Source organism: Rana temporaria, chromosome 8, assembly GCF_905171775.1.
Source record: "Rana temporaria chromosome 8, aRanTem1.1, whole genome shotgun sequence".
Taxonomy (NCBI): Eukaryota; Metazoa; Chordata; class Amphibia; order Anura; family Ranidae; genus Rana; species Rana temporaria.
The window spans coordinates 110,492,877-110,507,035 of NC_053496.1; the positions used below are offsets into that span (position 1 = coordinate 110,492,877).

General features: G+C 40.9%; 1 protein-coding gene across 1 annotated transcript in view; it reads left to right on the forward strand.

The window, feature by feature from the left end:
* The window catches only part of LOC120910433 (microsomal triglyceride transfer protein-like), a 176,641-nt gene that overhangs the window by 100,949 nt on the left and 61,533 nt on the right, over positions 1-14,159 (forward strand). Inside the window, exons 10-11 of the mRNA XM_040322192.1 lie at positions 2,022-2,129; positions 12,264-12,476. Of these exons, the coding sequence (XP_040178126.1) occupies positions 2,022-2,129; positions 12,264-12,476 (321 nt within the window). The remainder of the gene's footprint in view (positions 1-2,021; positions 2,130-12,263; positions 12,477-14,159) is intronic.

A 14,159-nucleotide genomic window follows, 5' to 3' on the forward strand; every position in this document is an offset into this window, starting at 1 on the left:
TTAGAAGCAAATGACGTCCTTGCGACGTCATTTGCCGCAATGCACGTCGGGAAAGTTTCCCGACGGAGCATGCTCTGTTCGCTCGGCGCGGGAGCGCGCCTAATTTAAATGATTCCCGCCCCTGGCGGGATCATTTACATTAGGCGCCCTTACGCAGGGCTAATTAGCATAGCCCCCACGCAATTTACGGAGCAATTGCTCCGTGAATCGCAGGCAAAGCGCAATATTTGCGTGGGCGCAGAGAAAAATTTTTGCTCTTTGCCCACGCAAATATTGCGCGAATCTACCTGAATCTGGGCCAATGGATTTAGCAGCATAGGTTAGTCTAGCACACCCTCAGCCTGCTGATTGAGTAATGCAGAAACAGCAGTATATTGAAGAAACCATCCCTCTGCTCACTTTGGTCTCTTCTACTGGCAGTATGTTCCCTGTCAGCACACTGAAATACAGAAAAACCTAATTGGTTTTACTGCTGAGTCTGACCCTCCCTCTCCCAGTTTTGGAGATTACAGGAAAAATATACAGTATAATCAAAGTAAATTCAGGTACTTACACCAGACACATTTAAAAAACATGCTATGGTTTTAAATTAATATACATAGCTGCTTTGATTTTGGGCCAGATTCAGAGAGAACTTCCGCCGACTTATATGGTGATACGCCGCGTAAGTTCTAGGATGCGCCTGATGCGCCTGATTCAGGAAACAAGATACGCCTGAATTTTGGCTTGATACGACCGATGTAAGTCTCCTACGCCGTCGTATCTTGGGCGCATATTTACGCTGGCCGCAATGGGAGCTTCCATTGATTTACGCGTTGAATATGTAAATGAGCAAGATACCCCGATTCACAAACGTATTTACGCCCATCGCAGTAATCTACGCCGTTTACGTAAGGCGTACGTCCGGCGTAAGTTTACCCCTCATAAAGCAGGGGTAAGTCATGTTAAGGTATGGACGTCGGAAACGTCGGAACAGCCGTCGTATTTTACGTCATTTACGTAAGTCGTATGTGAATGGGGCTGGGCATAGGTTACATTCACGTCGTAGGCATTGAGCCGGCGTATCTTGGGGAGTATATGCGACGTGATTCTGAGCATGCGCGCGCAAGCGCCGTTCGTACGGCCATTCATTTACATGGGGTCACGATTCATTTTAATACAACACGCCCATTACCTGCCCACTTTGAATTAGGCGGGCTTATGCTGTGCTATTTACGTTAGGCTGGCGTAAATATGGGAGCAAGTGCTTTGTGAATACTCAGCTTGCCTCTCAATGTTACGTCGGCGTAGCGCATATGAGATGCGCTACGCCGGCACAAAGATACGCCAATGTACCTGAATCTGGCCCTTTGTGTTTATTTTTCTGTAGTTCAGCTTTAAAGTGGAGGTTCCATCAAAAAAACAATTTTGCTTTAAACTGTAGCTTACGACTAAAAAAGAAAAAAAAAAAGAAAACTTTTTTTTTTTACTCATCTGGAAATGCCTGTTGCTATGCGGTCCCACGAAATCTGCCTTTAAAACCACCTAGGATTCTGACATCATCTCCCTCTAATGCTCCTGGGAAATGTGTGTCATCATTTCCCATGATGCAGTGCGCTGTCCAATTATCACTCCCCATCCAAGACTTCCAGGAAGTAAGTGCCTGTAGGCTTCACAATGCACACAAGCAAAATGACAACGGTGTAGATATAGTTTTATAAACTATCTTTTTTGAATATCTATGCGGATCGGCGGCGGATTGTAAAATAGTAAGTGACCAGATTTATATTATAAAAACGCAGGATGAAAGGACATACATTTAAAAAATGCTAATTGTGGTTGGAACTCCGCTTTAATGAAGGTACGGAATGTCCAGACAGGTGGGAGAAATGTTGTAGCATGTAGCATTATATTTCTTTTTATTACAACTACCTATGGATAACACACTGTAACATATAACAGCTTTTGATTGCTTTCGTATACAAAAAATAATATATTCTGTGGTGTAAGTATAAAAATTGAGAACTGACTTTCATTTACAGGATAAGCTTAGAGCAAAAGTGGCAACCCCAGAGATTATGGAAACAGGAATTATTATAGCAGGAGCAATTATTGGCAAGATCTGCAGAATGGACCTTTGTGAAGAAGAGGTAGGTCATCCATTAATTCCTTAAGACTTTCCTTTCTGGTTGACATTATCCCTGAAGTCCTAAGGGGTTTGTTGTCATGACTGTTATTGATTCCAGATATGTTTTGACGTGTACTCTGAAAAATGATTTCTTTCCCAAGTATACTTTTGTTTATATGTGCTTACAAAAGAATGCCTGCTCATTGAATGAGTTTTGCATTGAATGAAATTCCAAGTTCCTATATATTTTTTTTAATAACTGTACACTGCACTGTACAGAGTTTAGCAGTCTCAGGAATGTAATGGAATGCGTAGCATAGTGCAACAGTGGTATGTCATACAACATAAAGTGGAGAATTGGCTGTAGTAGCATTGGTTTATAGAGAAGTGCCCAGGTACAGCATTCATAAGTGAAGAAGTGTGGGTGCAGCTGTGACCAGGGAGTAAAGTAGGTGGTGCAGGGTTGGTCAGTGAAGTAGTGAGTGGGCACAGTGCCAACTTCTGATGAGGTTTTACATAAATTTTAATTGTGAGTGGTTCTTTGGCATTTCTTTAATACAATTATAATCCATGCTACACTTAGAGGTGCTTCCCTCCTTATGTTGTTTCCTTGTTTGCATACAGAGCTTTTTACTATAGCTTCAAGATTAGCTTGCCCATGTGAATGGGCTCTGCCACATTACCTAATGGACTTTCCTGGGACTTTTATTGAATAATTTGGTAATAGTCTTTGGGCTAAGACACCTGAGTGTGCCTACTTACATTGTTAAAGTGTGTGAGGGCAGTGTTGGTCACTAGAGAAGTGTTTGGGTGCAGTGGTGGTTAGAGGGGAAATGCGTGGGTGCAGTGTGGGTCACTGGAGAGTTGTGTGGGTGCAGTAGCGGTGAGTATAGAAGCGTGTGGGTGCAGTGTTGATCAGTGTAAAAAGAGTATGATTGTGGTGGACAGAAGTGTGGGAGCAACTTTGATCAGGGAGAAATGTGTGTGGATGCAGTGTAGGTCTGTGGAGAAGTGTGCGGATGCAGTGGTGGTTAGTGCAAAAGTGTGTGGATGCAGCAGATTTCAGTAGGGAAGTGTGTGCATGCAGTACTATTTAGCGGAGAAGTGTGTGGATGCACTGTTGGGCATTGGAGAAATATTTGGGTGCAGTGGAAGTCAATGGAGAAGCATATGGGTGCAGTGTAGTGTAGAAGAGAGTAGGTGCAGTGACAGTCACTGGTGATGTGCGTGGGTGCCGTGGCAGTCAACGTAGATGTGTTTGGGTGCAGTGGAGGTTGGTGAAGTGTATGTGCAATTTTGATCAGTGTAGAAAAGTGTGGGTGCACTGTTGGTCACTAGAGAAGTGTGTGGGTGCAGTGATGGTCAGTGGAAAAGTGTGTGGGTGCGGTGTTGGTCAGTAAAGAAGAGGAAGGGTGCAGTAGTTAACATAAAAATGCGTCTTCTACACTTTACAAAAATCCCTCAGAGTGTAAACCACTTAAAAATACATGTGTGAATAAGCCCCCCACTACCGCCCCAGAAAACACCACACATTATTCACATAAACATCACAAAATAAATGTGCTATCTTCTAACACGAGGGGGTTAATCACATATTTATAAGTGGATAATAGATTTTTGTAAAGTGTAGCACTGCACAATTTGAATATATATTTTTAGGGTGCAGTGGTGGTCACTACAGAATTGTGTGGGTGCAGTGGCAGACAGTGAAGAAGGGTGTGAGTGCAATATAAGTAGAGTGTGAGTGCAGCAGAGGCCACTGGAGAGATGTGTGGGTGGAAGTGTGATCAGGGATAAAAGTATGTGGGTGCAGTGTTGTTCAGTGGAGAAGTGTGTGGTGCAGTGTTGGTCGGGAGAGAAGTGTATGGGTGTAGCAATGATCAGTAGAGAAGTGTGTGGATGCAATGTTGGAGAGTGGAGAAGTGTGCAGGTGCAGTGGTGACCAGTAGAGAAGGGTGTGGTTGCAGTGTTGGTCAGTGGAGAAGTGTGTGGATGTAGTGGTGACCAGTAGAGAAGTGTGTGGGTGCAATGTTGGTAAGTAGAGAAGTGTGCAGGTGCAGTGGTGAACAGTGGAGAGTGTGTGGGTGCAATGTTGGTGAGTCGAGAAGTGTGAACATACAGTGTATGTGGGTGCAGTGTTGTTCAGTGGAGAAGTGTGTGGTGCAGTGTTGGTCGGGAGAGAAGTGTATGGGTGTAGCAATGATCAGTAGAGAAGTGTGTGGATGCAATGTTGGAGAGTGGAGAAGTGTGTGGATGTAGTGGTGGCCAGTAGAGAAGTGTGTGGTTACAGTGTTGGTCAGTGTTGAAGTGTGTGGGTGTAGTGGTGACCAGTGGAGAAGTGTGTGGTGCAATGTTGGTGAGTGGAGAAGTGTGTAGGTGCAGTGGAGACCAGTAGAGAAGTGTGTGGTTTTAGTGTTGGTCAGTGGAGAAGTATGTAGGTACAGTGGTGACCAGTGGAAAAGTGTGTGTGTGTGTGTGTGTGTGTGTGTGTGTGTGTGTGTGTGAAATGTTGTGACCAGCAGAGAAGTGTGTGGGTGTAGTGGTGACCAGTGGGGAAGTGTGTGGGTGCAATGTTGGTGAGTCGAGAAGGGTGTACGTACAGTGGTGATCAGTGGAGAAGTATGTGGTTGCAGTGTTGGCCTGTGTTGAATTGTGTGGATGTTGTGGTGACTAGACATGTGCATTCGTTTCCGTTAGAATGCATTTTCGTCCGAAAATCAGGTTTTTTCGTTATCGTTTTAACAAACGATAACGAAAGTGCAAGAATCGAAAACCAAAAGATCCGACATAAAAAATGCTTTATTTTCGTTTTCGTTGCGGTAAAAATTCCATATAGAGAGATTCGACATTATAGGGAAAAGATTCGACATTATAGAGAAAAGATTCGACACTATAGAAATAATAGATTCGACATTACAGAGAATAGATTTCGATTTATGAGAAAATAGATTCGACATTATAGAGAATAGATTCGACATTATTACTAGTCATACAACATTAGAATTCTTGTAGGCGGAATATTCGAACAGAAATTTACGATTCGACTTTTTTGATTTTTTTGACCATTAGACAGAAACCAACAAAGATTCGACGTTCCGGCGAATATTCTTTTGACCATTTGACAGAAGCCAAGTATTATTGGATTTTCGGACGAAAGCTATTCCCCAAAGAAAAAAACAAAATAAATCAAAACGATTTTCGGGAGTAACTAAATACATTTATTTTCCAAACTAAAACGAAAAAACAAAACAAAATATTCCAGTCTGCACATGTCTAGTGGTGACCAGTAGAGAAGTGTGGGGTTGCCATGTTGAAATGTGTAAGTACAGTGGTGAGCAGTGGAAAAGTGTGTGAGTTCAATGTTGGTGCGTGGAGAAGTGTGTAGGTGCAGTGTGACCAGTAGAGAAGTGTGTGGGTGCAATGTTGGTGAGTGGAGAAGTGTGTAGGTGAAGTTGTGACCAGCAGAGAAGTGTGTTGCCGTGTTGTTGGTTAGTGAAGAAGTGTGTGATTGTAGTGGTGACCAGTGGAAAGTGTGTGGGTGCAATGTTGGTTAAGCGGAGAAGTGTGTAGGTGAAATGGTGACTGGGGACCAGTAGAGAAGTTTGTGGTTGCAGTGTTGGTCAGTTGAGAAGTGTGTGGTTGTATAGTTAGTAGGTGGAGAAGTGAGTGGTTGTTGTGTTGGTCAGTGAAGTGTGTAGGTACAGTGGTGACCAGTGGAAAAGTATGTAAGTGCAATGTTGTTGAGCGGAGAAGTGTGTAGGTACAGTGGTGACCAGTGAGAAATGTGTGGTTGCAGTTGTGTTAAAGTACTTGTGATGTGGTTTTGATGGAAAGGTGTGCCATTCTTGTTTTCAGTTCTTGATTTTAGAATATTTTTTTTTTTAGGATAGAATACACGTACATGCCTGCAACATAACTTTTTACACCATGACTAGTGGTTTTGGAGTTAAATGTGTACATCTATTTCTTGGCAAACGCTCACAGTTAGCTTGGAACATAAAACTTTGTACAAGTGTATTAAAAACTGACAGTAATCTTATGAAATGGCTCACAGCCAGTTTATAGTAGATCAACATATACTTTACAGTTCATTAAAGTCTTGCTTTAAGGGACATTCCAATCACAACTGAAAATGGAACCTTGAAATGCTTACAGGGCGCACAGACTGACTGCCCACCAGGCCATCCCACTTTGTACTGCTGGTAGACTGGTGATTTTAGAACATTCATTTATGATGCAATAGAAGAATTTCCAAGCACACCTATTGCAGGCTTCTTGCTGCCTTTTGCACACAAAACTTCCGGTGTAAAAATAAGTCAGTAAGTAGGATTCAAATATATCTTGGAAGTTTGTATGTGTTTGGTGATGTAGGCAACAAGCACAGAGGAATCTGCAAAACCCAAGCTCTAGGAATTTCTGTCAGCAAAAATTTGAGAGCTGATTCTCAAATTTTCCGACAACAAAATCCGTTCTCGTAAATTCCGATCGTGTGTGGACAATTCCGACACACAAAATTCCACGCATGCTCTGAATCAAGTTTGAGATGGAAGCGTCGGGTCAATGCTGATGTAAACAAGCATTTCCCAATTCTTCTTAGTGATAGGACACTGATCACAGCTCCCTGTGATCGGGAGCGGTGATCAGTGTCATGTCACACGTAGCCACAGTTAGAACACATCCCTAGGACACACTTAACTCCTTCAGCGCCCCCTACTGGTTAACCCCTTCACTGCCAGTATTATTTTTACAGTAACCAGTGTCCGATGTGTCTGCCATAATGTCGCAGTCACAATAAAAATCGCTGATCACCGCCATTACTAGTGAATTTTTTTTTTATAAAAATGCCATAAAAACGCTTATTACGATTTTTTTTTACCAAAAATATGTAGAAGAATACGCATCGGCCTAAACTGAGGGGGGAAAAAAAGTTTTTTTTATATATTTTTGGGGGATATTTATTATAGCAAAAAGTTAAAAATATAGCTTTTTTTCAAAATTCGAAAATCTATTTTTGTTTATAGCACAAAAAATAAAAACTGCAGAGGTGATCAAATACCACCAAAAGAAAGCTCTATTTGTGGAAAAAAAAGGCCGTCAATTTTGTTTGGGAGCCACATCGCACGACCGAGCAATTGTCAGTTAAAGCGACGCAGTGCCGAATCGCAAAAAGTGCGCTGGTCTTTGGGCAGCCAAATGGTCCAGGGCTAAAGTGGTTAAAAGGTTCAAAAAATATTACACTTACATCAAAAATCTTTCATGCAAAGTCATGCAAAATTGCTGCCTTGGCATACAACCTTCACAGATTTTCCTTAGCTTGGCGTGTTTTTCCCCTCTCACTGGGCGTCATCAGAAGCTTATGGAGTCTGTAATTGGCAGTCTTTTATACTCTAATAGCTAGATTCACATAGAGTTAGGCCGGCGTTGGATACACCGACCTAACTCGGAATCTGCGTCATCCTCAGTTTAAGTGTATTCTCAAACAGAGATACACTTAAACCTATCTAAGATACGACGGCTTGCGCCGACGTATCTTAGGGTGCAATATTTAGTCTGGCCTCTAGGTAGCGCTTCCATTGCGCTCGGCGTAGAATATGTAAATCAATAGATACGCCTATTCACGAACGTACGCGCGCCTGTCGCAGTATAGATATGCCGTTTACGTAAGGCATTTTCAAGCGTAAAGTTATTCCATCAAATAGTTGGACTAGTAATGTTAAGTATGGCCGTCGTTCCCGCGTCGAAATTTGAAAATGTTACGTGGTTTGCGTAAGTCGTCCGTGAATAGGGCTGGACGTAATTTACGTACACGTCGAAACCAATACGTCCTTTCCCGCGTACTTTGCCGCAATGCACACTGGGATATGTACACGTCAAGTCACCCTCCATTACCATAAAACAGGCCCCCTCAGCCTAATTTGAATTAGGCGCGCTTACGCCGGCCGCATTCACGCTGCGTTTTTGAAGTGCCTCAGTGTGAAAGGGTAAGGCATTTTTACAGCGCTTTCAATTGATTTCAATAGAGAGGGGAGTTTTTGGAGCGTTTTTTTCAGTGCCCAAAAGCTGCTCCAAAGATGCTGCTTGCAGGACTTTTCTCAATGCCCTGCCAGTGCAACGCCTCAGTGTGAAAGTTTAAGGCGTTTTTACAGCACTTTCAATTCATTTAAATGAAGAGGGGCGTTTTTGGAGCGTTTTTTTTTTTCAGTGCCCAAAAGCTGCTCCAAAGATGCTGCTTGCAGGACTCAGTGTGAAAGGGTCCATTGAGATGCATGTAGAGCGTTTTAATAGCGCTATTTTTAACCATAAAACGCTGTAAAAACGCTTCAGTGTGAAAGGGGTCTACGTTCTCTTGTTGTCCTACCCACATATTGGAGAGACCACATTCACATTCTAAGAGGTACGTGAGTGGTGCCACAGGTTATAAATTTGATAATTTCATATATTGAAGATCTAGATTTAAAGTGATTTTTTTCTTATCTCCTTTGCATGTTCTACATACTAAACATCTACCACATTTAAAGAAGCCTGTTTGATCAAGGAAAGTGACTTTGGGGGGGTCAAGGATACTTTTGTCAATTTTGTCCTTCAAAATGGGGGGGCGGGGGGGTTTGTAGATAAACTTTGGGCGTGATGTTAAAGCCTTAGCCAGGACCAGATCTCAAAGTAGAATTGGCCAATGTGTTTAAATGATTTTTTCTATGTGTTTATGTTGTCTATTCAATTCTGTACAAAAGGTCATATTGTATTTTCCTTCCTTTTTTGGTTTAGGGATAAGGAATTGCTTCCTGTCCATTAATCCTACTTTTTGTTGTGTTTTGATAAGTTGTTGTTATCTGTATGCCTTTTGTTCAAATCTATTAATCAACATATTGGAAATGTTATATTTGTTAATGTTAATATGTTGTAAAAATTCTTTCAAAGACTTCTCACTGCCTTCCCAAATTAGGAAAATGTCGTCAATGTATCTGTTGTATTTTTTTTTAATCCTGGGATGTTTCTTCCAAATATTTCCTCTGACTCCCATTTAAATGTTTGCTCCCATGGCGACTCCCCTTATTTGTTTGTAGTATTGTTTGTCATGCCAAAAGTAATTATTTTCCATCACCAATTGCAATAGATCCAACATGAAGTCTTTTTGTGTGTTATGTAACGTTGTTTTAGTTTCCAACACCCATTTAATAGCCAAAGTTGCATCTTTTTGTCTGATATTAGTGTATAATGAATCAACATCTATACTTGCTAAGAACGTGTGATCTTTGGTCAGGATATCCTTGATGAAATTAATGAGATCCCTACTATCTTTTGTATAGGATGGAAATTGTTGAGCAATGGGCTGTAAGTAAAGACCCAAGTACTCCCCAACTCTGGAGAATAGAGAATCTACCCCATTAATGATGGGGCATCCTGGGGGTTTCTGGATGTTTTTGTGTATCTTGGGAACCTGATATTTAATAGGGGTCTTAGGTGCTGTCGGGATTAGATATTGGGCTTCCTTTTTGTCCAATATGCCTTTTTCTTGGGCTTTTTTTTATTTATTTTTAGTTAAGGTGGCTTTTAATTTATTCACAGGGTATCCTCTTAGTTTATTGTATGTTTCTTTGTCCTCTATTAGGCAGTTTAGTTCGTTCTTATAATCCATTTTATTTAATACCACTATCCCCCCCCCCCCCTTATCCACTGGTCTTATAATAATATCTTTATTTTTTTCTAATTGCTTAAGGCCCTGTTGGATTCTTTATTACCCCTAATGGGATGGATATGGGTCTCTTCTATGTCTTGTTCAACCATAATTTAAACACATCAAGACATTGATTGTTACCGTGCCTAGGGTTACATGTGGACTTATTCCTCAGTCCACTTTGTTCAAACAGTGAATCTGTGTCAGTAATATCCTGAGCTTTCATAGCAAAATGTTTCTTAATATTTACTCTTCTAATGAACTTAGGTAAATCTATGAAGGTTCTAAATGTATTAATATTCTTGGGTGGAGCATATTTCAGACCCAATTCCAAGACTTTGAGTTCCTCATCATTAAATTGTATACTACTAAAGTTAAAAATTCCTCCATCTAAACTTCTATTTTTCTTTTTCTGGCCTCCTATACTGCCTTTGCTCTTCCTTCTCCATTGTATTGTGGTTGGTATCTTTCCCCTGTATACTTTTGTGGGGGGTAACCTCTGTACCCTCCTCTCGGTCTCCAATAATTTGTGGAACACCTGGGTGGACCTCAATATCCTCCTCTCCCCCTCTGTCCTCTCCAGGGAGGTCTGCCATGGCCCCTCTCCCAAATATCCCCTCCATAATAAAGTGGGTACCTGTTATGTTTATAGGTCTTTGGTAACAGGGGTCTCCTCTGAAGGGTGGAGGGGGGGGGGGGGTGGTGGTGGGGTGTGAGGTGTGATGGATTCATATCTGTTGTTTGTAGGCATATTATAACGTGGTGTATTATTCTCATATTGTGGTCTATTACGTTGTTGTGAAGTGTCTCTCAATTCATACCTATTACCTCCTACAAGATCCTTTCCTCCCCTTACTTGGTTGTTGGGTGTGAGAGTTTGAGTGTATGCTATGTTCTCTCTTTCTGGGGAAGATTCCCCAGACTGTGGCATTTCTTCTATTTTTTCCTACAATTTATACACCAAGCCTTGTTTATAATCATTGGTGTCCCGGTGGAATTTTTTATATATATGATATATTCTTGTATTTGTGCCATTTTGTCTTTGTATTCAGACGTGTTCAATATAGAGTTAAGTTGTTCTCCTAAAGTTTGTATTTTATTTATAATCTTTGTTCATTAGTGTTAAAAAAAAAATTATACCATTCCTCTGTGGTTTCTTGACTATCCAAACCATCGTTGGGTGCTATATCCCAACTCAGTCTTTTTGGGTTGATACCCTCTTTAACATATTGTTCCAATGTGGTAATGTCCCACCATGTTCTCACCTGTTTGTCTATAGTGTGTTTAAGTTATTTGAGATTTTACTCATTGTCAACACCTTGCCTTGCATAACTTAAAGTGCTTTATTTTTGACTTACCCTGCCAAATTTACCTCACTGTGCTGCCAGCCCGGCTGAAAGATCCTTGGCACCGTGAGTTGTGTACTTTATTGGAACTGTGCAAAGTGTGTGAGTGGTTACGCGATCTTGTGGCAGAAGATCGTGGGACGGCCTGACAACACTTATTAAGTCTGTGGCAGAGACTTTGATGAGCTTCGCGCCAGCTGCTAGGCCAGTGAGAGTAGGCCTATCTGGTAGTTGCTGAAATCCAGAGTGGAGCTGAGTTAATCCTCTTGATCTAAGTTGTACCCGTGATCCGCAAAGCAAAGGTACCTGAGTCTTTCCCCATCCCTCTACCCCTCTGTTGGAGAACTTTGTTCAATAAAAACCTTGAAAGAGACTTTGTGTTTCGTGCAAACATTTCTGTGGACAACTCTTCAAGGAAAAACCCCTGAAACGATTGTATGGAACAGTAAGGCCTCGTACACACGATAGGTTTCCTCGTACACACATGGGATTCCTAACCGATAGGTCAAAACCGATCGTTAGTAGGCACAACCATCGGTTAAAAATCCACGCATGCTCAGAATCAGGTCGACGCATGTTTGGAAGCATTGAACGTCGTTGTGTTTTATGTCACCGCGTTCTGACACGATCGTTTTTTAACCGATGGTGTGTAGGCGCGACGGACCATCAGTCAGCTTCATCGGTTAATCGATGAACACGGTCCATCAGACCGTTCTCATCGGATGGACTGATTGTGTGTACGAGGCTTTAGGTAACGGAAGGCCCAAATCTAAACCAGCAGCTCCCTCTGGGATAGTGCTACATATGTAATATATGCAAAAATAAATATAAAATATACAAAAAACTGTGTAAATGTGTACACTAATCCCTGCATGTCACAATGTACGTGACACACATTGTGACATGTAGGGATTAGTGTACACATTTACACAGTTTTTTTTTGTATATGTTACAAAGTAGCGCTGTCCAATTCCAATTATGTATATTGCAGGTGAACAAAATGCTCCCAATGGTGCAGCAGACATTAATTAAAACATAACACTAGTTATAGCCCTGCTGCACTTTGTCCAAAAAAAAGTTGGACATACGATAAATAACTTGATAAATCTGTTTCTGTTTTTTTTTTCTTTTGCAGGATGTTGAACTAGCAAAGGCCACGATTTTGGAAGGGTTGAATAATGCAGAGGATGATGGTGAGATGAAAATATACCTTCTATCTTTGAAGAATGCTCAGCTGCCTGAAACCATCCCTACTCTACTTCAATATGCAGAGGAGCACACAGGGGAGGTGTGCAGTACAGCCTTGTCTGCTCTGCAGGCCTTCCCATCATACGATTTATCTGATCAGGTACTGAAGCCTGGATACAGACAAATGCATCAATAACTTGACTTCTTTCTTCCCTACATTATACAGTATGTTCCTTGTACATTCACCTCACTCAACACCTACAAGAAAAAATAATAGTTTTCTCTGTTAAATGCCTGCTGTGAATGGCCAGTGTCTCTAAGAACAACTACTTACTAAATAACCTCATTGCTGTTTTTATATTGTAAAAACCTTGTCGTAATGAATATGTTGTATACTGAAAATCCCTGCACTAACATATTCTATTTAGCAAAATGTAAATCGATTTTCCCAGTACATTTTCTATTTTTTTTTTGTTTCTTTTAGCCCTTCAGCAGCTACAATGTTGGCTGCCCAGAGCTTATTTTTTATGAAGACTTAAAAAATTGCCAGGAAAAGGGTAATAATAAGAGCATGAGCATCTGTGAGGCTGTACTTAATTCTACTAAGTAAGGTGAAGGGTCTATAATAACAATACATATATGTTCTTCTCTTGATTGTATATATACCTAGAGTAACATGATCTTAGGCTGTGTAAAAAAAATATATTAATAATTTGTGTCCTTCACTGTGCGCCATTTCTATTGCGTATTTATATTTTCAGGGTAATCTGTTCTTCTGGATAAATTCCTTATATTTCCCAACCAAATACCATGTCTGTCTTTCTGATACATGGCAGGCGCTTCCCAGTCTTACAATGCACCATTGTTAGGGAAAGTAAAATAATTGGCGTGTTTTAATGTTACATTTATATAATAGAAGAGGTATAATCTGAAATCATTTGCAGCAAACAATTACATTTTGTAGCTTAAGGCCTAACTCTAGTAAAAAAAAATCGAACCTCTAGATGTGGCGGAAGGTGGCGTAGTGTAAAAGACATTATAGAAAAAAGCCAAAAGTGCTTAATGGAGCTCCATAAAAAAACACTTATAAGCACCTTGGACAGGACTTTGGCGTGCTAGCTTTTCTCTATATTAGTTAGATTTTAATACAGTATGTGTACACATTGGGGTAATTTCTTGTTCTTTTGACACCACTCTCCTGTCCGAACTGGTGCTACTTCCACTCATTTCCTATTCTGTCTGTCACATCGACAGGAAATGAGGATAAATATTACAATATAGAAACACAGCAATAACAAATGGTGAGAGGTGGTAACTCTTCCTCACTTTCCTATCAAACAACAACACAAAAAAAAGAACGCTTTGGCTAGAGTTGGGCTTTAATAGAATACTATGCACTCTAGACTCATTTGTTTTATTTAAATTCCAGTTTATTTCCTTTTTTTTTTTTATTAACACAACGTTCAGGAGGTAGAACATCCATTTCAGGAGCCAGTGACCAATTGTCTTCATTAACAATAAGAAAAGGGTCTTGAAAAATTACTGTATGGCTTCGTGGAATAGCTGATATCTGAGCATTGCCTTGCCCTACCAATAAGCACCTGTTGGTTCATGTCACTACATCAATGCTACAGTTTAGGTTAATGACTCCACTTCAACTACCTGCAGGGCAGAGACTGACCTGAACCAGGATCTGATCCTGTTTTCCTGCAATCTGACCCTTTGCTCCATGCATCTTGAATCAGGTACCATTTATCCCCTGACACCATAACAACACAGGACAATAATTGCAACCTTAGAGCAAACAAGCATTTTTTGCCTGCCCCTGCAAGCCGTTGTGGCA